The 27,411-nt window shown below is 38.4% G+C and overlaps 1 protein-coding gene across 1 annotated transcript in view; it reads left to right on the top strand.

Annotated features, from left to right (window-relative positions):
• DYNC2LI1 (dynein cytoplasmic 2 light intermediate chain 1) overlaps window positions 1–27,411 on the top strand; it is a 40,255-nt gene that overhangs the window by 8,732 nt on the left and 4,112 nt on the right. Inside the window, exons 3-12 of the mRNA XM_078444428.2 lie at window positions 5,189–5,223; window positions 8,351–8,420; window positions 10,419–10,507; window positions 16,217–16,403; window positions 17,576–17,644; window positions 18,249–18,326; window positions 22,733–22,809; window positions 23,412–23,482; window positions 26,637–26,734; window positions 27,083–27,175. Coding sequence (XP_078300554.2) covers window positions 5,189–5,223; window positions 8,351–8,420; window positions 10,419–10,507; window positions 16,217–16,403; window positions 17,576–17,644; window positions 18,249–18,326; window positions 22,733–22,809; window positions 23,412–23,482; window positions 26,637–26,734; window positions 27,083–27,175 — 867 coding nt within the window. The remainder of the gene's footprint in view (window positions 1–5,188; window positions 5,224–8,350; window positions 8,421–10,418; window positions 10,508–16,216; window positions 16,404–17,575; window positions 17,645–18,248; window positions 18,327–22,732; window positions 22,810–23,411; window positions 23,483–26,636; window positions 26,735–27,082; window positions 27,176–27,411) is intronic.

The following is a 27,411-nucleotide window of genomic DNA, read 5'->3' as shown; positions in this document are numbered from 1 at the left end:
TCCTCTGTCTTGGGCTGTGTCTTGGAAGGACCCCCCCACACACAAATAGACATCCTTCATTGGGAGATATTATATATACCATCAACATTATAATTAAGGGGGGAAATGTTATACAACTGCAAAAGAGTTGTTAGTGATGTAAAGAAAAAGTATAATGTTAATTGAAAAAAGCAGGACATGGGGCGCCTGGGTGGCTCAGTTGGTTAAGCGTCTGACTTTGGCTCAGGTCATGAGCTCACAGTTCGTGAGTTTGAGCCCCACATTGGGCTCTGTGCTGACATCCCACAGCCTGGAGCCTGCTTTGGATTCTGTATCTCGCTCTGTCTCTGCCTCTCCCCTGCTCGTGCTCTATCTCTGTCTCTCAAAAATAAACAAAAATGTTTTAATTAAAAAAAAGAAAAAAGCATGACAAATTTTATATACAACATGATCTCAACTTTGTAAAAATGCAAAGATAAAAAAAAGAAATGCATATGGTAAAATTTTAATCACTGTTTTTATTTTGTTTTTAACTTCTGTATTTTACCAAGTTTTCTTGTTGGCCCACTTTAAAAAATCTGAACTATTTAAATTAGCTTAAATAAAACTTTCATAGGTATCATTATACTTTAAAATTTTTAACCCAACTACAGTATATAAACATTTCATCTCATGAGTTTATTGTGAGGAGAGATGTTTTCATCGGATGTGGTACCTTACCAATTTCCTGCTTACAGCCATATAGATAAATATGTGGATTTAAATAAGCGGGTCAAGTAACTAGTACTAGTCTTCTGGTACAAGTAAATTCCTATCACATAAAGTCTTCTGTGTAAGAAGCTGCTTCCATACCTTTCAGGTGGCTTAAACAGCTGATCACAGCACACAAATGCTCGCACGCAAAACGCCCCACCAGCAGCCCGCTAGGACTCTCTGTAACTGTTGTTCTAGGCTTTGTTGCAGTGACAGCCCATTCATGTCTTATTTGTTGTTTATGGAAGAACCACCCATTTGTTAAAATAGGAGACTGTGGGCGTACACAAGCTCTTTTTTATTTTCATTTATGTAAATGAAAACTAATTTTGCTTTTGAAGACGGGCAAACTCTCTTGAGATATGTAGAACTTTTGAAGATATTATTCTTTAAAAAGTATCTGATTCCGTGCTTTATACAGAACATGATTTTGAAAAATAAAGAGAGGCAAGCAAGTAATGCTTCTGTTGTTCAGCTAATAGTAATCACCCTTTACCAAAGAAACTAACTGCCTCGATGCCTTCTCTCTCTTTTTGCCAAACCTCTGTCCATTCAGTGGACACTTACTGAACATCTTCTGTGTGCCGGGTATTCTGCCCGATGCTGGGGAAACAGAAAAGCAAGTCATACTCGGCTGTGCAGGAACTTAGGTGCTAGTACTTGTACAACAGTAGCAACACATGAGACAAATCTATGATGGAAACAAGGGCTTTTCACTCAGCCCAAGAGGCTGGAAGAGGAAAGCCTCCTTATGAGAGCATGATGTCCAGAGCTTGAAGAGCAAGAAGTAAGGAAAGAGAGGTAATTCAGGTGAAGAGGGTCAAGTGGGTATTCTGAGGAGAAAATCAAGAAAAGTGTACGAAACAGCAGTTACAACCAATGGGAGAGAGAACACACTAGACAAACTTTACAGGATTGCTCGTCATTGTTGACTGCTGTTTTGATGATGGGGATTCAGAATTTAGGTGACACCAATCTGCACAGTATGTATAATTTTTCTCCATCATCACTCACTTGTGTGGGTACAAACATGGAGGAGAAGGGAAGGTGATTGGGTTTACCAGGGTTGGTTTTTGCCAACAAAGTGGGTGCAATACAGAGCGAGAAAGCCTAGGGAGGGGGTAATATTTGCAAGGGTGATTGTAATAATAAACTGTGGACTCTAAGATGGAAAAGGTGAGATGTGGAGGTAGGACGGGGCTGATGGAGAAGGAGAAATGTTGACAGGTCAGTGGACTTTTGAGGCCTCTCACTAAGGCCACAGGATGGTTACTCTGGGGATTCCTGAAGAAGTAGTTGGAGAAATGCATTGTTTGTGTGTGTGATTTTGGAAGTGGTGCAATTTCCAGTGGTGAAGTGATTCAAGATATAACCTTGGAAGTGATGTATGGCAGAAGCAGAGTGAAGGAAAGGGTCTCTGTGAGGAGGCAAAGTCACTGAGAGGTCAGAGTGTTAGGTGGATTGCCTGTGCCCACATGGATATGAAGTTAGCAAGACTAATGACAGCAGCTGAGAGGGAAAGGGAGACTGAGCCAGAAGAGGTGGCAACAGCCGTCACGGTAGACTGGTACCAGCCTGTAAGACTTTTGCAAAACAAGGGAAGTAGAATGATTGTTTAAAGGTGGCACTGGGGAGCAAGGAGGGCCCTGTAGTACATGGGGTGGTAGGAAAAAAAAAAAAAAAAAAAAGCCTTCTTTAACAAGAATGTAGAGGAAATGGTCCAGAAGCAGCCATATTTTAGGTAAGGCCAACAAGTAGACCATTCTGAAGAAGAGGTTGATATTAGGGAGTTTTGGGGGGAGAAATGGGGGGGATTATTGTGCCAGATGAAGGGATGTGTAGAAGACTGTGGAATTAGAGCTCCAGGGATAATGGATCAGAAGAAAAGACTGGATTTCCAATGTGTCTGAGGTAATGGGAGGGAAGATAGGATTCCTTTTGATAATCCCTGAATGAACTTGTACTAAGTCAGTGTTTATTGAACCAGGAAACCTAGGGGTCTCAGAGGGCAACAGTTTACTAGTGAATTTTTAAAATTTGGATCATATTTTAATGATAGTCTAAAAGCGTATTTCAGTGCCCAGAGTTGAGTTTATGTTTATTTGGAATTGCCACCAAGTAGTACATTTACATGAAATTATAATCAAAATTTAAATCAACGCTATGGAACTATGAGCATCTGAGAAAAATGGCTAGTTATATCTAAGATTCCTTCCAATCTGGAATCTTATATCTAAGATTCCAGTAATTCTGATTCTGTGCTTTCTTGTACATAGAATACAATAATTTTTAGGTATAGCAGCCTCCCCCCTATCTGCGGGGCATATGTTCCAAGACCCCCAGTGGATGCCTAAAACTGCAGAGAGAACTGAATCCTGTACATACTCTGTTTTTTCCTATACATACACACCTAAGATAAAGTTGAATTTATAAATGAGGAACGGGAAGAGATAACTAAAAATAACTAAAAGTAAAACAATTATAACAACATACTCTAATACAAGCTATGTAATGTGGCCTTTCTGTCACTCAGAATACCTTGCTGTACTATACTCGCCCTTCTTATGATGTGAGATGCTAAAACGTCCTCTTGACGAGATGAAGCGGGGTAAATGGTGTAGGCACAGTGATGCAGCGCTAGGGTACTCCTGACCTGATGATGACATGTCCAAAGGAGGATCATCTGCTTCCAGACTGCCGTTGACCATGAGTAGCTGAAACTGTGGAAAGCGGAATCATGGATAAGAGGAGACCACTGTACTACAGTCTTCATTTATCTCAAACTTCGAAAATATGCTACATGTGATACATGTTCAGTGTATGAAAATTAGAAAATCCTGATTTTCTTAAAAAAGGAAAAAATTACCAGAGGTGCCTGGGTGGCTCAGTCAGTTAAACGTCTGACTCTTAATTTAGGCTCAGGTCATGATCTCATGGTTCATGAGATCAGGCCCCACATTGGGCTCTGCACTGACAGAGCCTGCTTAGGATATTCTCTCTCTCTCTCTCTCTCTCTCTCTCTCTCTCTCTCTCTCTCTCACTCTCTCTCACTCTCACTCTCACTCTCTCACACACACACACACACACACACACATACACACACAAACTAAATAAACTTAAAAAAAACCAAATAATAAAAATATAAATTACCAACAAATCCATCACCTAGAAATGTTTACTGTTAGCTTAGTGATATCCCTCTAGATCTATTTATTTGTGTGTGTGTTTCTGTGTCTTTCTCTGAATCTGTTAATGTGTATGCATGTACGTATATCTCAAAGAAGCAGGAAAAGATATTTTAAAATTGAAAACAGAGTTATGCTAATCTGTCATAAATGTTTTACCATGTCAATAAGTATCTTCCTAGATCGTCATTCCTAACAGCTGCATGCTATTTCATTATAAGGATTGTCATAATTAAATTAGCCAATCCCCATTGGGGGAAATTTAGGTTATTTCTTGTTTTTCACTTTGAAAGAATACCTGCCAGCAAACATCCTTCAGTAATAAACATTTTTGGTCGTATGCCAATTATTTATGTTTCCCGTCATTAAAAAAAAAAAGTCATTCAATTTGATCATATCCCAGATATAATCCAGAGTAATTTATTTGTGATCATCTTTTTCTTTTGGTAAAAAAATGAAAGGTTTTAGGAGAAAAACCTACCTAGTCAAATGGTCTGTGTTTTTGTCAGTCTGGCATTTTCCAAACTATTTTCCTTGGAACCCAGCAGCTTCCTCCATTAGAGCTTTCCCTGCTGCTCCTCTTTTATCTGTCTTCTTGTAAGAGATCTTTTTTTGGCTTGTTTTTTGTTTTTAAGTTTTACTATTAAAAAAAAAAAAGAAAGTGTGATTAAACCACTGAGCCAATCCCTGGCTAAAATGTGAGGTTAACTTTCGTGTGGTAGAGCTGCCCAGAACCTATATTTTCTGACTCCTAACACAAAACTTAGAACGAGTACCTTCTCTACAAATAAAGACAGACAAAAAATACTCTAACCCAGTATTTGGATTGCCTACTTTGAACATATTTGCAATATGTCCTTTATTTGTATGTTACCTTTTTTCTTTATTTCCACTTCAACAATTGGAATTAAAACATTTTAGAAGACACTAATCATCTGCTTAACCAGTAATTAGCATTGATGAATAGAGAGAAAATTTCAGACAGCTGCCAAGTTGACCACTAAAGTGAGGTATGATTTGCTAGTATTTGTCATCTGCAGGACTTCATAATTATAATAATAGCAGTGTAGTTACACCGTGATGGAAAGTTGACAGTTAACTTTTTCTACTTATCAAACTTAGGAACAATTCTGAAAGTTTCTAGTTTCCAGGTAATTTATCATTCGAGTGATTAAAAGCTATTTTTGGCCACAATTACGAATAACAAAATTTTACATATGGGTGACATTAACACAGTATTCTTTTTTTTTTTTTTTTTTTTCTATTTCCAGGGAAAGACTACTATTATTCTAAGGTGTCTTGACAGGTAAGTGTTATGTTAACCTTTAGACTATGTTTTTTGTTTATTCTAGTTATACAGGGCAAGTTAAATTCTGAAAGACTTGGGAACGTGAATAATTTTGAGATTCAAACAATAACTTCTTAGTGAATTCTTTGTATGGCCTTTAAAATCTCCTTAAGGGGCGCCTGGGTGGCGCAGTCGGTTAAGCGTCCGACTTCAGCCAGGTCACGATCTCGCGGTCCGTGAGTTCGAGCCCCGCGTCAGGCTCTGGGCTGATGGCTCGGAGCCTGGAGCCTGTTTCCGATTCTGTGTCTCCCTCTCTCTCTGCCCCTCCCCCGTTCATGCTCTGTCTCTCTCTGTCCCAAAAATAAATAAAAAACGTTGAAAAAAAAAAAAATCTCCTTAAAAAATTTTTTTTAACATTTATTCATTTTTTGAGAGACAGAGCATGAGCAGAGGAGGTGCAGAGAGAGCTGGAGACACACAATCCAAAGCAGGCTCCAGACTCTGAGCTGTCAGCACAGAGCCCAATGCAGGGCTCAAACCCCCCAACCGTGAGATCATGACCTGAGCCGAAGTCAGACGATTAACTACTGAGCCACTCAGGAGCCCCAAAATCTCCTTTAAAGATAAAACCAACAATAAGCAAAAGTAAATAAATAAAATTATACAGGATTAATGCTGAGTTTCCCTATTATATGGGGAAGCAACGAACGTAAGTCCGATAGTACTTGGCTGCTTTTTGGCTGTGCTACTCTGGTATTTGATTTATTTCTATTTTACCTAGTCCATTATTATCTGAACATTAATTATAATCTTTAAATTGCTCGTGGAAACATTTTTGAAGCACAGTGTTGATCCTCAAACTGTACTTTTTATCATTTGTTTCTTATACTTCCTAACCTATATGGTCATCAGATTAAGATTTAGGATTATGATTTAGGATATTGCAGGAAACTGCTTGTTCCCTTCATTCCAATACCTACTTCTTATAACTTCTCCAAAAAATATCAAAATAGATGTAATTTTGTCTCAAGGTCACATTAAAGAAACGTCATCCATTTGAAAAATACTAGTAAAGAATTCAAATAATAGAATCCTGACTTTGTGTAATTCCTTTCACCAACAAAATTGTTTCTTAGAAGAACCGTCTATAGTGACACCTGCATCATATTTCCATCCCCTGGAATCATGGCTCTCTTTTGACCATATGTGTTTCTTTCTACAAACAAGTTCTGTAACACAACATCAGCTTAGGATGAAATACTTTGAAATACAACACTGAACTGAAAATTCTTCATTTCAGTTCCTTGATAGTTTACTTGGAAAAAAAAAAAAAAGTTCTATTATACGTTGAATATCAGAGCTTATAAATTTTGTCTTAAAAGTAGCATTTTGTTTCATAAAAGAAAATTTGTATCTTTTATAAAAGCAAATATAACCAAATATTCTATGTATGTATCAAAAAATATGTATGTAGGGATGATATGCAAGATATTTAATAAAGATAAATATATAAATCACAAATTTAAAAATTCTCTTCTCCACATTAAAAAGATATATACCAGTATTATTCAGCCTTAAAGAGGAATGAAATTCTGACGCATGCTACAACACGGATGAACCTTGAGGACATTATGCTAAGTGAAATAAGCCAGTCACAAAAAGATGTATACTGTATGATTCCATTTATATGATGTATCTCAGAGCAGTCAGATTCACAGAAACAGAAAGTAGAATGGTGTTTGCCAGGGTCTGGAGGGAGGGGAAAATGGCGAGTTACTGTGTAATGGGTATAGACTTTCAGTTTTGGGAGATGAAAAAGTTCTAGAGTTTGTGCAACAAGGTGAATATACTTAACATGCTACTGAACCATACACTGAAAAATGGTGACGAAGGCAAATTTATGATACACATTTGTACTATAAGAAATTGAAGTAAATAAGTACGTATGTACAATAAAGCTGTTTACCAAACAATGTAAGCTGCAGTGTAAATAATTCATCAAACCGTTTGTCAGTTTTTAGGACTTGTTGATGTTATTTGTTACTTTGCAGCTCTTGCTAGTTAAATGATGCCCATGTTCGGGCTGGGATTTAAAATAGAGAATTGTGGGGTGCCTGGGTGGCTCAGTTGGTTAAGTGTCCGACTTGGGGTCAGGTCATGATCTCATGGTTTGTGAGTTCGAGCCCCGCATTGGGCTCTGTGCTGACAGCTCGGAGCCTGGAGCCTGCTTCAGATTCTGTGTCTCCCTCTCTCTCTCTGCCCCTTCCCCACTCACACTCTGTCTCTCTCTCTCAAAAATAAATAAACATTAAAAAAATAAAAGAATTGCATTAAAGTCTGTTGATATCTCCATTAAATTGATAATCATAAGATTCACAGCTCCCCACATTGAGGCCGAGCAAAACCTGGTATAAGTGCTCCCCACATGACCTGAATGCCAAGAGCTTCCCCTAACATGGCCACCAGCATTGCCAGCTGCACTCCATTCTCCACTCGCTCCAACAGTGCCTGTAAGGACTACGACATTGTGCCGGTGCCATTAGTCATCGTTGCAGCTGTGACAAAAATCCTCGAAGATGGTTTTTTGAGGGCTTGTCTTTTACATCAAATTTTTTATCATTTTTACTTCAGTGCTATTCCACAAAGTAACTTTTCTACTAATAGATTAACATTTTTAAGAGGAAGCAAAAATGAATTGGGTAATATGATAGCATGAGAAAACCCATAATGGGGTCGCCTGGGTGGTCCTATCGGTTAAGCATCCAACTCTTGGCTTTGGCTCAGGTCACAATCTCCCACTTCGTGAGATCGAGCCTTGCATCCAGCTCTGTGCTGACAGCATGGAGACTGCTTGAGATTCTCTCTCTCTCTCTCTCTCTCTCTCTCTCTCTCTCTCTCCCCCCCCTCTCTCCCTCCCTCTCTCTCTCTCACTCTCTCTCTCTCTCCCTCCCTCCCTCCCTCCCTCCCTCCCTCTCTCTCCCTCTCTCTCCCTCTCTCTCCCTCTCTCTCCCTCCCTCTCTCCCTCCCTCTCTCTCTCTGCTCCTCCCCCACTAGTGCTCTCTCTCAGGATAAACAAATAAACATTAAAAAAAGAAAAGAAAAAAGAAAACCCATGATGGTAATACTATCTGTCTTTATTGTGCAGGGATGAGCCACCAAAACCAACCTTAGCTTTGGAATATACATATGGAAGAAGAACAAAAGGGCATAATATAGTGAGTGTCTTCTTAAGTGATATTGCTGTTCCTGGGGATGGAGAAGTAATGATGCTGACTTTGTTTTATATTTTCATCTTATCTGTAATCAATAAACATATCTAGTTGTACACTTCATAGGTATGTGCTTTTAAGTCAGATTCAACTCAGCAGACATGAAGGCAACCTGAATAGGAAAATAATTTAGCCGTCTCATTTGTTGTGTCTTAAAATGTGGAATAAGATTCCTTTGTAACTTTATTTTACAGTTTTTGGACATATTTATATTAATTGTGTTAATGTGGCTTTTTCTTCTTTCAAGTGGGAATAATATTGTGAGTTACATCCTGTCTCCCAAAAAATCTGCGAAAAATAGGAGTTTGACTTGTAGAATATTTATGAAAATGTACTACTCAGAGTCCAAATTCTTAGCATTTTTACAAACATATCTTGAAGTTAGTAATACTACTTGAGACTGAGGCCCTAATTTGTTACAGTCCTATTTTCACTAGAGTGTCTTTTCAGAGGAAAGTTGGAGATTATTCAGAACGGAAGGAGAGTGCACGGTGTATATTGGATAAAAACATTCAAAATAGAATCCTCTTTTGGAGTTCTCCCATGAAAAGGTCTTTTCTTTTTTTTATTTATTTTTTTATTTAAAAAAAAATTTTTTTTTAAAGTTTTTATTTATTTTTGAGACAGAGAGAGATAGAGCATGAATGGGGAGGGGCAGGGAGAGAGGGAGACACAGAATCGGAAGCAGGCTCCAGGCTCTGAGCCATCAGCCCAGAGCCCGATGCAGGGCTCGAACTCACGGACCGCGAGATTGTGACCTGAGCTGAAGTCGGACGCTTAACCGACTGAGCCACCCAGGCGCCCCAAGGTCTTTTCTTAAATAGAGTTAGGTGTAGGGAAGAACCATCTATAACAGAAGGCCCCACTTCTGTCACACAGGCAGATTTTTACAGATTGATCTAGTCCAAATGTTTGATCATTAATAAGAGTTAACATTGCCTGTTGCTGCTTTCTAGATAAGTCAGTGAAAGTTCATTATTAAAACTGTGAGGTTAAAAAGAAAAGAAAAAACATTAATATATTGAGATGTGGGAGAACTCTGTTTGTGACTTACGTGAATTTTGACATGAGTGATGACCTATAAATGAGATTGTCCTTTTCACTGGAAATGCTGAAACTGCTTTCACCGCTTCACTGTGGAGAAGAGCTCTAAGAACTGCCCTTCGTCAAATGGTGAATCAAGGGGGATTTTCCAATGCAAAACTGCCTCCCCCACGAACATTAATAATTCAGATATCAACAGCAAATATTCAAATATCAACAGAACAATTTTAGTGAGTATGAGATGATAATTTGTCAAAAATCTATATATTCATCTAAAACTTGCTTCAATGACTATCTCTTCCAAGTTCATGGCAACAGATATATTAAAAAGGTGATTTTTTTTCACCTATTTTCTCTAACACTTTGTGTTAGCAAGTTGGGCTTTTCCATATTCATTCTGGAAGATCCATGTCTTTCTCAGATTTCATGTTCCCTGAGTTCTAAGTGGAAGCAGTTAGTTCCTCCCACAATCATGGTGTTACTGAAGGCTCCTCAGCAGCAGGATGGAAGCAGAAATGCAATTAGCTAGTCGTCCAAGAAGGTTGTCATGGAATAGATGGTCGTATTCCCAAGCCACGTGGCTGCCTCACTGTTTCACTCCCCTAATACTTAAAGAATCCTATAAAAAGGGAATCGGTTGTTCAGTCTCTTCTTGTTCCCCACCTACCATGTTAATGTTTCATCTTTGTTTTTTGGAATAGATGTTTTGGTGCATTTTGAGGGATGGGATAGAGAAAGGGGAAAGTTTTGATTGCCAAGGTTTATTGAGGACTACAGTGTTTTGTATCCATAATTATTACTGACTGATGTTAATGAGGTGTAAGAAGTATTTAACATTCAAAAAAGATTTTAAAAATTTAATATGAAAAATGCCTGTTTTTGTTTGTTTGTTTGTTTCAGCCAAAAGATATTGCTCACTTTTGGGAACTAGGTGGAGGGACCTCTTTATTGGACTTAATCAGCATACCCATCACAAGTGACACCTTACGGTAAGTGAGCCAGATCCAGGAACGGTTGTTAGTAAGTACCCAGTGGTGTCCACAGGATGAGTATGAGTAGGCTTTCAGGAATCGGAATTTGGGGGGACAGTTTTCTGTTGCTGAAGGTTTATACTCTCTTCCTTTCTATGCGCTTAAAGTATAATGCTTTCAAAGAGATTTTACAAGAACCAGGGTTCTGGCCTGTGCTGACAGCTGGCATTCCAACCAGTAACATATTTTGCAAGCCTGCAAACAAAGTATGTCAAATAACACTTGAGCAATGAATTCACTTGGCAAACATGAATTTGAAAAGCTTAATTCTTTTGAATACCCATCCAAGTGTAAGCTGATTCAACCCTGAGTTTTTTCTTCAGCTGGATATGGTAAGTCTACCTTTGAATTTAATGCTGATTAGTACTGTTGAAGCTTCACCCAGGGAACAATGAGTTTGTGGAGGGAGAAAGTCTATTTGCTGACCGAAAAGAAATAGAAACTTGGGGAAAACCTCAAACTCTTTGGTGGCGTTTCCTGACAATGACTCCCACATGTTGGCCAAATCAGATGTGGAAAATTGTGACATTTCTCACAATGTTCCTGGGAATGTGTCTCAGCCAAGGAAAACAGATTTTTACATCTGAAAGATCTTACTTTTGTCAGAGTTTAACACAAACCATTGCTGCTGCCTGGACCAAATACAAAGGGCTGCACTATTATTTGTTACATTTCAGCCACTTAGATCTTTAGGGTATGGAATTGTTTCCGGTTAACGCAATTGTTTTTCCATAGCTAGTTGGGTACAGATAATGTTGGCTTTATTTTTTCAGCGGTATTTTTTCTTTTAAATAAATTTAATTTACTGTCTTTTACTTATTATAAAAATAGTACCATATATGTTCATGTAGAAATCTTGGAAAAACGTTGAAAGGTATGAAGAAAGTAAGAGCGCCCTTAATCACCTGAGAAATAACCACTGTTAACATGCCGAGGTAGTTCTTTCAGTGTTTTCAGCATTTGTAAATATATTGTATGGGGGCGCCTGGGTGGGTCAGTCAGTTAGGCGTCTGATTTTTGATTTTGGCTCAAGTCATGATCTTACAGTTCCTGAGATTAAGCCCCATGTCGGGTCGTGCACTGAGCGTGGAGCCTGCTTAGGACTGACTCTCTCTCTCTCTCTCTCTCTCTCTCTCTCTTTCTCTCTCTTTCTCTCTCTCTCTCTCTCTCTCTCTCTCTCTCTTTCTCTCTCTCTCTCTTTCTCTCTCTCTCTCTCTCTTTCTCTCTCTCTCTCTTTCTGCCTCTCCACTCCTTCCACATACATGTGCACTCTTTCTGTCTCTCTCAAATAAATAAACTTTAAAAAATGACATTATAAATATACTTTGTACAGATTTGGGATGTTTTATATATATGTTTAGATCTTTCTTTTTCATTTGTAACCACCATATGTCCCTGACATACTTTTTCAGAAACATGGAATTTTACGGCTATATTGATTTTCGTTTGTCCTCCTTTAACAGAGAAAAATAATTGAGGCCACTGGGAGATAGGACCGCTCCTGGTGGTGTGGTTGAGAGAAGGCAAGGACGGGAGTTGCTGAGGAACCAGAGCTGCCAGTCAGTGTGCCCAGGGGCAGAAAAGAGTGAAAATGGCTGGGAGCTGCTCTTATCTGGGTTCTGAGCTGGCTTCAGTTCTGGCCCTGACTTTGTCACTCACTTCCTCTGGTCCAAGAGGCTTTGCACCTGATGGCTTGCCTTGTGGAAATTCTGGTTTCTGCAGGAAGCCACATTTTTGCACAGCTTCTTTAGTTTTTTATTTAAAAAAAATTTTTTTAGTGTTTATTTTTGAGAGAGAGAGAGAGAGAGCATGAGCAGAGGAGGGGCAGAGAGAGAGGAAGACACAGAATCCAAAGCAGGCCCCAGGCTCTGAGCTGTCAGCACAGAGCCCGCCGAGGGGCTTGAACTAACAAACCATGAGATCATGACCTGAGGCAAAGTCGGAGGCCCAACCAACTGAGCCATCCAGGTGCCCCTGCACAGCTTCTTTAATGCCTCACTTTGTGAGTTCTTGGGTCTTGTTCATTCCCCTGGTTCTACCCCAGGGCAGCCACAGCTTGCTTTAGGAGAGAGGGGAGGTCAAGGTTTTGATGAACAGAGGGAAGGGGAGCAGTAGGCCTGCATCCAAAGTAGGTTGCTGAGTGGTTAAGAAATTCATGAAGAACATTTCACTCCTAATGTTGCAAATCTCAAGAGTGTTTTGTGACTGGAATCAATCTGACACGTAATTAACTTCCTTGTGTTGGACAAAGCCTAACAACTTGAGAAAAATAATATTGCCAAATGCTATTAGATACTGTTTGTCTTTAAAATGATTGTTCATAGAATAATTATAAATACATTGAACAGAGTTTAGATAATTTGTAATGGAGCATTTCCTGTGGTTTCATTCCCTGTTTAAAGAGCTGTTGAGTTTTTTAAAAAAACTTTTTTTAAGGATGATACTGTGCCATTTGAGACAACATGGACGGACCGAGAGGGTATGCTAAGTGAAATAAATTAGAGAAAGACAAATACCATAAGATTCCACTCATAAATGGAATTAAAAAAAAAAAAAAAAAGAATAAACCAAAAGCAGAATCAGACCTGTAAATACAGAGAACAGACTGATGGTTGCCAGAGGGGAAGTGGGTAGGGGCTGGGCACAACAGGTAAAGGGTGCGAGATACTGGCTTCCAGTTATGGAATAAGTCACAGGAATAAAAGGCACAGCGTAAGAAACACAGTGAATGATATTGTGATGGCGATGTAATGGGACAGATAGCAGCTACACTTGTGGTGAGCACAGCATCGTGTAGACACTTGTCAATTACTAAGTTGTACACCTGAAACTAATGTGACATCCTGTGTCAACTACACTCATATAAAAAAAAGTTAGCTGTCATCTGCTATGAAGGTAAAGGTAACACAAGTGTTTCCAGTGCAATGGAAACAAATTTTAATCTTGGAAAAAAGTCGAGAATTCTGTCTTGTTTTCACTTAAATTTTTTATTTTTCATTTGGAAAAATGATGAATTTTATGTTATATACATCTTACCACAATAAGAAAAAGTGAAACCACAGTCGTTTTTTAAAAGCATTTAACCATACCAAACCTCTGAAATAAAATTGATTTCTTTACTATTAAAAAATATATATTATTTGTTATAGTCAAGCAAAGCTATTATGAGTTTATTGAAATGATGTAGATATGATTGGCTGGACAGTTTAATGGCACACTAATTTTATAGAAAATCCTGATAATTGCTGTCTAAAAGACTATTTTCTGAAGTGACACCTATATAGTAAAGTACTGTTTCGCTTCAATTACACAAAATAGCTGGTTTGCTCAAACTGAGCAAAATAACTGACAATATTATAAAATAACTAACATGTATTATAATTCCTTGCTACACATACTAGCAGGATGTTTGTCCTGTTGATCGAGGATACAGTAGCCCATGGTTATGGCTCTCCATGCTTATTATGACCACTTTCTGAAATAGTCCTAGATCTATTTTTTATTTTGATAAAATATCATAACATTTATCATTTTAGCCATTTTTAAGTGTGCAGTTTATTAACACTGTATATTCGCATTGATGTGCAACCATCACCACCATCCATCTCAGAACTTTTTCATCTTCCTGAACTGAAACTCTGTCCCCATGAATTAATAACTCTCTACTTTCCCCTTCCCCAGCCCTTGGCAGTCATCTTTATACTTTCTGTCTCTGAATCTGGCCACTCTAGGTACCTCCTGTAAATGAAATCATGTAATACTTGTCCTTTGAGCCTGGCTTATTTCACTTTGCATAATGTCTTCCAGGTTCACCCATGTTGTAGGCTGCATTAGAATTTCTTTCCTTTGTAAGGATGTTCCACTGATCTTCTTTTGTGTGTATATAACACGTTATGTTGATGCATTCATCCACGGATGGATATTTGGGTCGTTTCCACCTTTTGACTGTTGTGAATAGTGCTGCTAGGAGCACTGGTGTACAAATGTCTGCTTGAGTCCCTGATTTCAAATACACCTGGAAGTGGAATTACTGAATCATATGGTAATTCTATGTTTAATTTTTTGAGGAACCAGCAGACTGTTTAACAAATGTAGGAATTTTATATCTTACATTCCCACCAGCAATGCACAAGGGTTTCAATTTCTCTATATACTTTTTTTTACATTTTTTAAAAATATTTATTTATTATTGAGAGACAGAGAGACACAGAGCGTGAGCAGGGGAGGGGCAGAGAGAGGGGTAGACACAGAATCTGAAATAGGCTCCAGGCTCTGAGCTGTCAGCACAGAGCCTGACGTGGGGCTCAAACTCACAAACTGTGAGATCATGACCTGAGCTGAAGTCAGTCGCCCAACCAACTGAGCCACCCAGGTGCCCCTCTCTATATCCTTTTTAAAAATATTTCTTTATTTTTTTGAGAGACACCCATGAGTATGGGAGGGGCAGAGAGAGAGGGAGAGAGGAAACCCCACGCGGGCTCTGCACTGTCAGTACAGAGTCTGATGTGGGGCTCGAACCCACAAACCATGAGATCCGAATCAAAGGCTTAACCGACTGAACAACCTGGGTGCCCTCAATTTCTCTATATCCTTACCGACACTTGTTACTGTTTTGTTTTGGGTTTGGTTTACCATAGCTATCCTAATGGGTATGCGGTAGCATCTCATTGCGGTTTTGATTTGCATTTCTGTAATGATTAGGGATGTTGGGCATCTTTTCATATGTTGATGGCCATCTGTACATCTTCTTTGGAGAAATGTCTATTTGAGTCTTTTACCCATTTTTAAACCGGTTTGTTGTTGCTGAGTTTAGATTTACATTGGACTCACATGAACACAGGTACACATTCACGTGGCAGTGGCAGTGGTGTGTGTGGTGGTCAGGGGTGTGCTTTCAGAGAGGCACCACAGTATGGCAGAAACGTGTGGCTTTGGATCTCCAGCTCTACAATTTACTAGTCATATGAACCTGTGTCTCAGCTTTCTAATCCATAAAATGGACATCATAGCATCTTCCAGGAAGGGTTGTTGTGAAGATGGCATAAATGATGTAGTCCGCTGGCTGAGTCCATCAGTAAATGTGTTCTTCACCTAATGGTGTGTTGTTGCTGCTGCTCTTACTATTTTTGCTTCCCTTCTCTGGCGCATACAGTGAAATCAGATCTAAACATGACACTGTTGAACCCAACTGCTTGCAGATTCTTTGAACTGGATTATCATCAGTACAAATGAAACCTTCAGTGCCACTGGTGGTTGTAACATTTAAATACCACTAGAGAAAAGCACTGGAATAAATTAGGCTGTAACTTTGGAGGTGCCTGGGTGGCTCAATCAGTTGAGTGTCCCATTTCAGCTCAGGTCATGATCTTACTGTTCATGAGTCTGAGCCGCGCATCAGGCTCACTGCCGTCAGCGCAGAGCCCACTTCAGATCCTCTGTCCCCCTCTCTCTGTCCCTCCCCCGCTCACACTTCCTCTCAAAAATAAAAACATTTAAAGAAAAAATAAGGCTATGACTTTGGAGGGTGTGTGTGTGTGTTTTCTTAGAAAATTGCTGTTTTATTTTTTCCTTAAGCTGTAGTGTTCTTAAATAATAAATTTCAGTATAATAGGGTTTCAAAACAGTAATTATTGTGAGTCTTCTTTAAGAGATGTTTTTGGTTTTTAGGACATTTTCTATTGTTCTTGTTCTGGATCTTTCAAAACCTAATGACCTTTGGCCCACCATGGAAAATCTGTTGCAAGCCATGAAAAGCCATGTAGATAAAATGATAATGAAACTGGGGAAGACAAATTCCAAAGCAGCCTCTGAGATGAGACAGAGGATATGGAGTAATATGCAGAAGGACCATCCGGTGAGTTGCTGTTGGGATTATTCCCGGAATCCTTAGCCCAATACATAGCTAAAGACAACATCACAAACAACTTGCTGAGATTTTTATGCGTGATTGGAAATTCATTTGATGTAGATGAACTTGTTCACTGGAAAATTATAGCAATTTGATAAAACCTCAGTGAGAGCAAAACCAGGAGAAAGATGTCTTATGTCTTCTTGGTAGACATCCACTGTGACTGTTACGGCATATTATACCAATCAAAAGAAATAGGGTGAAGTAGTAGTTTGATATTGATTTTATAATCTCTATAAAATGAAGATAAAAAAACAGACTGTACAAAAACTCACCTGGCAAAACTAGATGAAGCTACACATTTAAGCAAGGAGTAGAGTTTTAACAGCCTTTCTCACCACCCTCTGTTTTACATTCATTTGGTATCTGTCCCATATTCCGTGTCCTTTGATCCTCTGACAACTAATAAAATTACAAAGGTGCAATGATGGTAACACAGGTCCTTTAAATACAGTCATGAGGGGCGCCTGGGTGGCTCAGTCAGTTAAGCGGCCGACTTCAGCTCAGGTCATGATCTCGCGGTCCGTGAGTTCGAGCCCCGCGTCAGGCTCTGTGCTGACCGCTCAGAGCCTGGAGCCTGTTTCGGATTCTGTGTCTCCCTCTCTCCCTGACCCTCCCCCATTCACGCTCGCTCTCTCTCTGTCTCAAAAATAAATAAACGTTAAAAAAATTTTTATAAATAAATAAATAAATACAGTCATGAATATCATCTTCTGGAAAACCCACAGCAGTATTTGGCATTGTCCAGGGTTTATAGGAGTGTGTTTTACATCACGAATATCAGGACAAAAGTAACAGCTTATGGTTCACATCTATGCAGTGTAAATGCTATAGCAACAAAAGATAATACCAAGTAGTAAGAAACAAAAACGGGAAGATGGCATGTTATTTAAGAGAATAGGACAGAACATGATGGTAACTTAGGGAACTGCCATTTCTAGTTTTACACTTGAGAAATATAACTTAGTAGAAGTTAAATATTAGAACATGTCAAGCAAACAAAGTCAACATCTACGAAGGGACTAAAAAGGTGTATTTTTGGAAGTAAATAGAATTTGCTGAATCCATAGTATTAAACAGTTAATTACAATAAATCAATGAAATATGTTTGTTAACAGGATCGTGAATTAGTCGACCCATTTCTAATACCTCTGGTCATAATTGGAAGTAAATATGATATTTTTCAGGTAAGCTTTTCCACTTCTAGTTAAGGTGGTTGTTTATGCTTGGGACAGGAGCAAAAATAATAGTGAAATGAGAACAATGACTCTGGAAGGGAGAGGTCAAGGAGTCACACATCTTAAAGATCTGGAAAAGAGGATATAGTTGGGAAAGTGAAAATATGTAAAGAACAATAAAAATACAGTGGACTGGGGATGAAGCAGAATGGGGATAAGGTAGCTCAAGAAACTGAATCTTTCACCCAGTCACTGAGGGAAAGAACTTCCTCCCCAACTTTTAAATTGAAGAAAGCAGAAAATTGGTTTCTTCTTATCTTTGCTTGTCAGAGAATCCCTAGGGTATTCCACACTATAAAATGTGTGCTCATATCTCAATTCTGTTGAGCTACATGTTTAAACAAGGAAAGATCTGACAGCTATAGTTCTGGAAGGCCGCAGCTATTGTTCAACTCTGTATAGAAACAAATATCAAGGTAATGGAATCCTACTCCTTAGAGTACGTTCCAAAAAAAAAAAAAAATCATCTATTTCCACACTTAATAATTTGTACCTTCCTGCTACAGATATTTAATTCTCTCAACTTTTTTTTTTTAATAATGTATTTCTTCAGGATTTTGACTCTGAGAAGAGAAAGGTTATATGCAAGACACTTCGATTTGTTGCACATTATTATGGAGCATCATTAATGGTTTGTACCTTTCCTACCCTTTGGCTTGAGTAGACAGCACCAAATTTAGAAAGGTTAGCAACTTGATGCACAGTTATAAATACTAGTGCTTTTACTAATGCACATAATCCCCTCCTTTCCTTTCCCATTGCCCCCAAATCCTCTTGTTACAGTGTTTGATAATGTATTTCTAGAACACCCTTTGCTAGATGGCCTTCCATGTCTTTGGAGCAGCTGCTTATGCCCATAAGCCCCAGTCCATCTTAAAGAGATAAACTGGCTATTAACTTATTCATTTTTAGTTTCCCCTTAAGAATGAAAATCTGTATTTTCTTTTTTTTTTTTTAATTTTTTTTTTAATGTTTATTTATTTTTGAGACAGAGAGAAACAGAGCATGAATGGGGGGAGGGTCAGAGAGAGAGGGAGACACAGAATCTGAAACAGGTTCCAGGCTCTGAGCTGTCATCACAGAGCCTGATGCGGGGCTCAAACTCAGGGACCGCGAGATCATGACCTGAGCCAAAGTTGGAAGCTTAACGGACTGAGCCACCCAGGCGCCCCGAGAATCTGTATTTTCTTAAGAGAAAAGGGGGAAAAAAACCTTAACAAAATATTCTTTTTTAAACTTAAAAAAAAAAAACACAAAAAAACACTGCTCTTTGTTGTAGAAGTTAAAAACATGAACTCGGGAGTCTTGCTGCCTGGGTTTGAATCTGAGGACAACTTTCTAGATGTGTGATCTCAGACTGGTCACATAATCTCACTTAAGCCTCAGTCTCCAACAGGGTAAAATAGACAAAAATGGTGCCTTCTTCATAGGGTTGTTGTGATAAAAGAAAGTAACGTGACATGCTCACCACAGTGCCTGAAACAAAGTGTTCCTTAATAAATGTTGCTTATTATAACTGTTACCATTACGTTCCACAGGAGGACCAAAGGATAAAGGATATCCTTTAATGCAATAAGATATAAAAGCACTTTTATTTAAAAGAAATAGTATCTTCCCATTTGAATGGTTTCTTTTTCCCCCTAAATGAAAGTGCTCAGGGGAAGCGGGAGACAACATGGGCTAGCCCCTAGCCTTCATGGGTAGTATATTATGACTAAAGGTAACATTTTAAACTTTTCAGAATACTCCAAATAAATTGCATTGTGTATTTTCTTAAAACTCGGTACCTTTTATGTTTATACTGTATCTGCTTACATATTAAATTGACAGAGTACTTTGGAAATATTCTTTTTTAGAGTTTTTAAAAAAAGTTTATGTATTTATTTTGAGAGAGTGTGCATGCGTGAGTGTGGGAGGGGCAGAGAGGGAGAGAGAATCTCAAACAGACTCCATGCTGTCAGCACTGACCCCGATGTGGGTCTTGATCCCACAAACCGTGAGACTACGACTTGAGCTGAAATCAAGAGACACTTAATCGACGAGCCATCCAGGCACCCCTAATTTTTTTTTAAGTTTTTATTTATTAGAGAGAGACAGATGGACAGCACAAGCGGGGGAGGGGCAGACAGGGAGAGAGAGAATCCCAAGCAGGCTCTTTGCTGCTAGGGCAGAGCCCAACATAGAGCTCAAACTCACGAAACTATGAGATCATGACCCAAGCCAAAACCAAGAGTCAGACGCTTAATCAGCTGAGGCACCTAGCCCCGCCCCCCCACCCTGCCTAATTTTTTTAAAGTAATCTCTACACCCAATGTGGGGCTCAAACTCACAACCCCGAGATCAAGAGTCGCATGCTCTACTAACTGAGCCAGCCAGGCGCCCTAGAAATACTCATTTTTACTATTTCAAAAAGATAGGGGAGTTTAAAAATGAATGATTCCTCCAAGATACAGAAGCAGAGACGATGGATCTTGTAGTTTCTTATTTTTACCACAAGATAAAGCCCCACAGATCTGGTTAGTTAGCTGAGGGAAATCTCTTTCTTTAAGAGCAGATCACACCTGATGATCAGTCAGGGCCCAGTCTGGTCTTAAGGGTACAAATTTAGATGAAGTCAGACCAAGCCAGGACCCAGCAGGCCTAGATGGCCCTAAATCATCAGGGTTTTCTAGGGAACGGATTTGAGAAAGGCTTCATCTCAGCTTTCAGTAAGCCTGAGGGATGAGAGGTTGGGTTAGAGGAGCACTTCTAGACCATCAAGAGAACCATACAGCTTGCCTAGCTTCCCAGACCAAGAAGACAGTAGCCAAAGTTTCAAAGCCCCGTCTTTCAGTTTCACTTCAAGGAGGACAGTTTGGGGTTGCTTTACAAGATTGCCAGATCCTTTAAAATTCAGTCAAGAAAATGGATTCACTATTATGAGCAATCTGATAAAGTTATTAAAAATAAAAATAGAAAAACATTGAGAGGTAGGACCAGATTCAGTGGAGAGCTGCCAGGATGGTTGGAGATTTAAAAATGTGATATATGAGGAGGAGTATCAAATCATCTAGAATGTGATAATGCTTTTTAAATATTCAAAGGACTGTTCCATGGAAGAGGGAATAGGTATATTCTTTGCTCTCTTACAGTCAAGAACAAGGAATCAATAGAGTTTAGATCAAAATAAGAAAGAACTCTCTAATCCTACCATTATCTGAAAATGGAATGAACCGCTTTGGGAGGTGATGAGTTCCCATTGAGTTGATACAAGCAGAGGCTCTACAGCTATTTGAGGAGGATGTTTCAAGGCAATTGATGCAGCAGATAGGGAAGTTGAGTCAGAAAACTTCTCATGTCCTCCCAGCCCTACAGTTAGTTCTATGAAATATGTTTGTGATGAGGTATTTTCCTTTCCACACATATTCATCATCATCATCATCATGAAGTTGTGTTTTAAAAATTCAGTTAGTTTTTATACTTTTAAACCTTCTTTCAAAGGAAGTATTAAAATTATTTCAATTTTGAAAAGTCAATGTATTAAATTTTATATATTCACATGAATAAATAATTTGCCTGGGAGCCTGTTCTTTTTTTTTTTATTATTTTGTTATTTTATTTTATTTTTGAGAGAGAGAGAACACGCGCGCATGAGTGGGGGAGGGGCAGAGAGAGAGGGAGACACAGAATCTGAAGCAGGCTCCAGGCTCCCAGCTGTCAGCACAGAGCCTAACGTGGGGCTTGAACCCACGAACTGTGAGATCATGACCTGAGCTCAAGTCGGACACTTAATCGACTGAGCCACCCAGGTGCCCGGAGAGAGTCTGTTCTTAATCCAGAATGAATCTTATCCTGAAAACTGATTTCTTTGCCTTATAAAATTCCATGTCATTTTGGTTCATGGTTGTTTTTCCCACTTTCATACATGTTAACTATTCTTATTTGGCTGAATAACTTTTGATATTTCCAAAAAACAAATCTAGTCTTAAAAGATTTGTAGGGTAACCAACCACATATCCTGATTTTCACCTGATGTCTCAACTTAATTATTACTATTTTTTTTAACGTTTATTTATTTTTGAGACCGAGACAGAGCATGAACAGGGGAGGGGCAGAGAGAGAGGAAGACAGAATCTGAAGCAGGCTCCAGGCTCTGAGGTGTCAGCACAGAGCCCAACGCAGGGCTCGAACCCACGAACCGTGAAATCATGACCTGAGCCAAAGTCGGACACTTAACTGACTGAGCCACTCGGGTGCCTCAAGCTATATGATATTTCTTTTTTTTTTTTAATTTTTGTTTAATGTTTATTTATTTTTGAGACAGAGACAGCATGAACAGGGGAGGAGCAGAGAGAGAGGGAGACACAGAATCTGAAACAGGCTCCAGGCTCTGAGCTGTCAGCACAGAGCCCGACGCGGGGCTTGAACTCACGGACCGTGAGATCATGACCTGAGCCGAAGTCGGACGCTTAACCGACCAAGCCACCCAGGTGCCCCTCAACTTAATTATTAATAGTACCCACCCACTTTCATTCTCTGAAGTGTTCTGGTTATGGTCACTCTAGTTATTATATACCACCACTGAGAATCTTCAGGAACTTGTTTTGCAGGCTCAAAGGCAATTCTGAAAAGTTAAATGATCATTTTAATGACTATCAGTATTGTTGAATTAGTCTGTAGCCTCCATGTTGGCCTTTTGGAAGACAGTACTATGCCCTTGGATGGAAAAGTTATTTATGATGTAAACCTATTTTCTACCAACCAGATTGCATTTGGGCAATAGTTATGAGCCATATGTGGGAGTAGCCAAAATGACCAGTGCATAAACACCAGTCCCTTCCGTATCATGCACTCATAAAATGTGAAGAGTGAGTTAAAATTTATTGAGACTTCTTTATTTTCCTTTATTCAGGTTTTTTGTCTACTCAAACAAGTGTGTGTTGGGCAAATAAATAGTAATTCTGTCTGCAATTTGCACGTGTTCAAAGCCATATTTATTTTACCTGTTTCTGTGATCTGAAAGCAGAGCATATAATTTGTTCTCTTGATTTTTTTTAGTTTACCAGTAAGTCAGAAGCTCTATTACTAAAAATACGTGGAGTTATCAACCAGTTAGCATTTGGCATTGACAGAAGGTACTGTTAAAATAGATTTTTTATATCTTTTTATTATTTTTTGCCAATAATCTCCTCTGATTATTGCTCATATCAGGCTTTTGTTTCTTGATAGGAAAGGGCCTCCAGGTGGCTCTTCTTAGAGAAATAATTTCATATTATTTCTCATTTCCTATGTTAAATATTTCTCAAATATTATAACTAAAATGTTATGTAATGCTTAAAGATTAGAATAAAATAATCATACTACTACCCTTGTTTCCCTGATTTACTTTATTTCTGTAATCTTAGTAGCTTTCCCTGTATTATCATTTTCTTATATTGATTATAGAAATTGAATTGATAATTGTAGTATGTATATTTTTCTTAAACTTGCTCCTTTTCTTGGTTGTCATTTAAGGTAATTTATGTCTGTCACTTTTTCCCCCCCCATAAAGCCTTTATTAATGCCAGACTTTAATATTTGAAATAATTTAAATTGATATTCACTCATTCATTTAGGAGCAGTGTGCTCTCTCACCAGTAGCTAGACATAAAACCTGGCTCTTGTATTTACAGTAGAGCATGGCAGGATATTCGATTGCTAAACTAAATTAGACTCTTTTTTCTTCTTATCCATGTAGCAAATCAATATGTGTGGATCAAAATAAACCACTGTTTATCACAGCAGGATTGGATTCTTTAAGTCAAATAGGTTGGTGAACTTATTAAGATTGTTCAATCTTTTTTTAATTGCTTATTGATTTTTATCCTACCCTACGTTCACTTCATCTCCAACATACCACCATTTCGATTTCATTATCATTGCTGTTATTTCTTATGCGTTTATTTGTATACACGGTATTGATGCAACATGCATCACACTGACATATTTGGGATGGAAGGAATGTTGCACCTAAGAGACTGGTTTTGGATTTCTAGTTCACTAAAAAATTTGCATGTATTTCTTTTCCCTTGCTGATTTCCAGGTACTTTTAAATTTTAGCTTGTTGGGTGTAGAAGAAAACCAGAAACAGTGGTCAGGAAATTCAAAGCTACAGATTATGGGCAGTGATGAAAAATATGAGATTCAAGTGTTGGAATAAACCAAAAAAGAACAGTTGTACTAATTATGTATCCTTTAATTCATTATGAAAATAGATTGCTTCAAAAATAATGGGATATATTTCCTAAACGTATGGATATGTTAGGCTCATGAAGTGAAAATAATTTTTTTTGGTTTTTTGTTTTGTTTTATTCTGTTTTTTGCGAAAACAATTGTTAAGAGTTTATATAATCAAGCTCCTTATCTTCCCACAGAAGCTATTTTCATTGTGGAGGTTTGGGCCCTAGCAAACTTCTACTCTGTAGCTAGAAGTTCGGTTTTAACACTCTAGTAGATAGGAGTTTTCTTTTTTATTTCCCATCACCTATTACTCTTACTAAAGTTGACTGGACTTCAAATGTAGATCTTTGTAATATAGATTGAATTGGAATGAAAAGAATAGAGGTGGTTAATGAGTGATCACAAAGACTTAATTTCATTAGCAGTGAGAATCACGGTATGTACTGCCAGGTAATGCCCCTGTAAATAGCTGGAGGTCGGACAAGGAACGAGAATGACTGAATTTAAAAAACAGGGAGGGTGCAAAACATAAGAGATTCTCAAATACAGAGACCAAACAGGGTTGCTGGAGGGGTTTGGAGGGGGGGTGGGCTAAATGGGCAAAGGGCATTAAGAAGGACATTTGTTGGGATGAGCACTAGGTGTATATGTAGGGGATGAATCACTGGACTCTATTGAAATCATTATTGCACTACATGCTAACTAACTTGGATGTAAAATAAATCATGGAGCTTAGACCTCATCAAAATTAAAACTTTTTGCTCTTAAAATCCCATTTGAAAAGAATAAAAAGACATGCCACATTCTGGGAGAAAATATTTTCAACTGCATATTTGACAAAGGACTAGTATCTAGAATATATAACTTAACGGTAAAAACAGAATCCAACTAAAAAATAGGCAAAAGATATGAGCGGGCATCTCACCAAAGAGGATATAGAAATGGCAAACAAGCATATGAAAGATGTTTAATATCTTTAATCATTAGGGAAATCAAATTGAAACCACAATTTGCTAATCAGAATAGCTCACAAAAAATAGTGACAATGCCAAATGCTGGCAAGGATACAGAGAAACTGGATACTCACGTTGCTGGTGGGAATGTCAGATGGTAGTTTTCACTCTTGAAAACAGTTTGTCAGTTTCTTATAAAACTAAACATGCACCTACCATATGACCTAGAAATTGCATTATTGGGCATTTAAGAGAAATTAAAACTTACGTTCATATTAAAATCTGTACACAGATATTCACGGTGGCTTCATTTGTAATAGCACAAAACTAGAAACAACCAGAGATGTTGTTTAAAACTATGTACTATGGTATGGTATATCCATACAATAAAATACTACTCAGCAAAAAGGAGGAACAAACTGTTGATACAATAATTTGGATTAATCCAAGTGTATACTGAATGGGAAAAAAGCCAATCAGGAAAGGTTCTACACAATAGGATTCTATTTATTTAAATTTTTTGTAATGAAAAAAATGTTAGAAATGGAGGAAAGATTAATGGTGATCAGAGGTTAGGGACAGGACTGTAGCTGGGGAGGTAGAAGAGATTGGCAAGAGAGTGGTGTGGTTATAAAAGGCCAACACATAGGATCCTGAAACAATGGCACTATACAGTAAGTATCTTAACTGAGGTACTGGATGTTTACCTACAAAGGTGATAAAATTGTATAGAACTTACTACACACACACACACACACACACACACACACACACACACACATGAGGACAAACAGAAACTTAGGAAAGCTGAATTAGATTGGTGGATCGCATTAGTGTCTTTCCCACCAAAGTGGTAAAGAGGTACTGAAAGATCAACAATGTAGATGGTAGAAGAGAAAGAATTAGAAATCTCAAGATTATAGACAACTGCCAAGAAGTGGCAGCAATTTTTCAAATTGAATTATATAATCAATACATAAAGGCATGCTCATTATAAAATGTTAAAACAGTACATAAGAATCAAGTTTGATATGTGTACTTCCAGACCACTTTCTAGATGTGTGAATGTTGTAGAAAAAACTGTTTGAACATAATTGTATCATTCCCTAGCTATTATTTTTAAAGTTTCCTTTTCTACTCAATGTGTGTTAGTGGTTTTTCCACAATAGTGCCACAGCTAGGTCTGTTTGGTATTTTGACTGCTGGACACAGTTACAGAGCATGGCTGTGCATAATTTGGTTTACTATGCCTTTACTGATGGACAGTTTGGTTGTGGCCAATTTTTCACTAACACTAACGATGGTGCAGTGTGAAACTGTTAATACGTGTGTGCAGGTGTTTCTGGGTTAAACACCAAAAACGGGTTTCTGGGTAATAACATACGACTTTTTTCTGTATTTACATAGGAGGTAGTAGTGCCAAATTACCTCCCCGAATTAGTTGTCCCAATTTGCATTCTAATGAGTAGCATGTTAAGACAGTCTGTTTACATACAAATTCACAAACACATGAGAATACCAAACTCGGTATTTTTGCTGGACACCAGTGTACGTGTGGGGAAAGAGAATCACAGTTGACTCATTACTCTTGTCTCCTCTTCCTCTGGTGCTAGAATCTGGGGCAAGTGGTCTTGCTATACTGTGTTGGGGTAAATTTTAATAGCGGCTATGTTAGGGAGAAGGGAAATGAGTGATCTAGGATTTATGCTTTTCTAAGTGTCATCTGTTTTATTGATAGTTTGTCAAGTTTTAATCAGTGCAGTCATTTGGAGTACAACTTCCAATTCTAGGATCTCCTCCTGTTCCTGATAATGACATTGGAAAGCTTCATGCCCATTCACCAATGGAATTGTGGAAAAAAGTGTATGAAAGGGTCTTTCCACCAAAGGTATAGATTTCTAGTTCTTTTAAAGCAAGACTTTTTTGTACTACTCAGTTATTGGGAAGTGTTCCTGAGTTTATTATGATTACTTTGCTTTCTATTCACATGCTCAAAAATCAAGTATGTGCCAAAAGTCTATTGTACACAAGGCACTGGGACTTAAAAGGTGGGCAAGACATAGCTCCCACTCCACTTTCAAATGCAGCTTGCAGGCTTCCTGAGAGGGAGAGATAGTGGCTAGAAGGAAAGGGCGGGAGAGGGCCTGGTAGAATTTGAATGGGCCCCAATGGCTGGCTGAGGCAGGCAGTAGTCACTGGGGGTCTGGGCATGAAATGACTCGAATTGTAATTTCAGAGTATCAACACACTAAAAGATACCAAGGACCCCGCCAGAGACCCTCAGTATGCTGAAAGAGAAGTTGACGAAATGAGAATGCAGAAGGATCAGGTATTATCCTAAACACTTATTTTATTGCATCTTGAGTTTTATCACAAAATACATCTGGAATTACATAGATTTTTCTTATTTAATGTTTGTTTTTTACTTTTAAAATTATTGAGGGGTGCCTGGGTGGCTAAGTTGGTTAAGCGTCTGACTTTGGCTCAAATCATGATCTCACAGTTCATGAGTTCAAGCCTCACACTGGGCTCTGTACTGACATCTCAGAGCCTGGAGCCTGCTTT

This window comes from Panthera onca, chromosome A3 (assembly GCF_046562875.1).
Source record: "Panthera onca isolate mPanOnc1 chromosome A3, mPanOnc1 haplotype 2, whole genome shotgun sequence".
Taxonomy (NCBI): Eukaryota; Metazoa; Chordata; class Mammalia; order Carnivora; family Felidae; genus Panthera; species Panthera onca.
The sequence above is the reverse complement of the archived record's forward strand: the minus strand, read 5'-3'. Positions and strand labels throughout refer to the sequence as shown.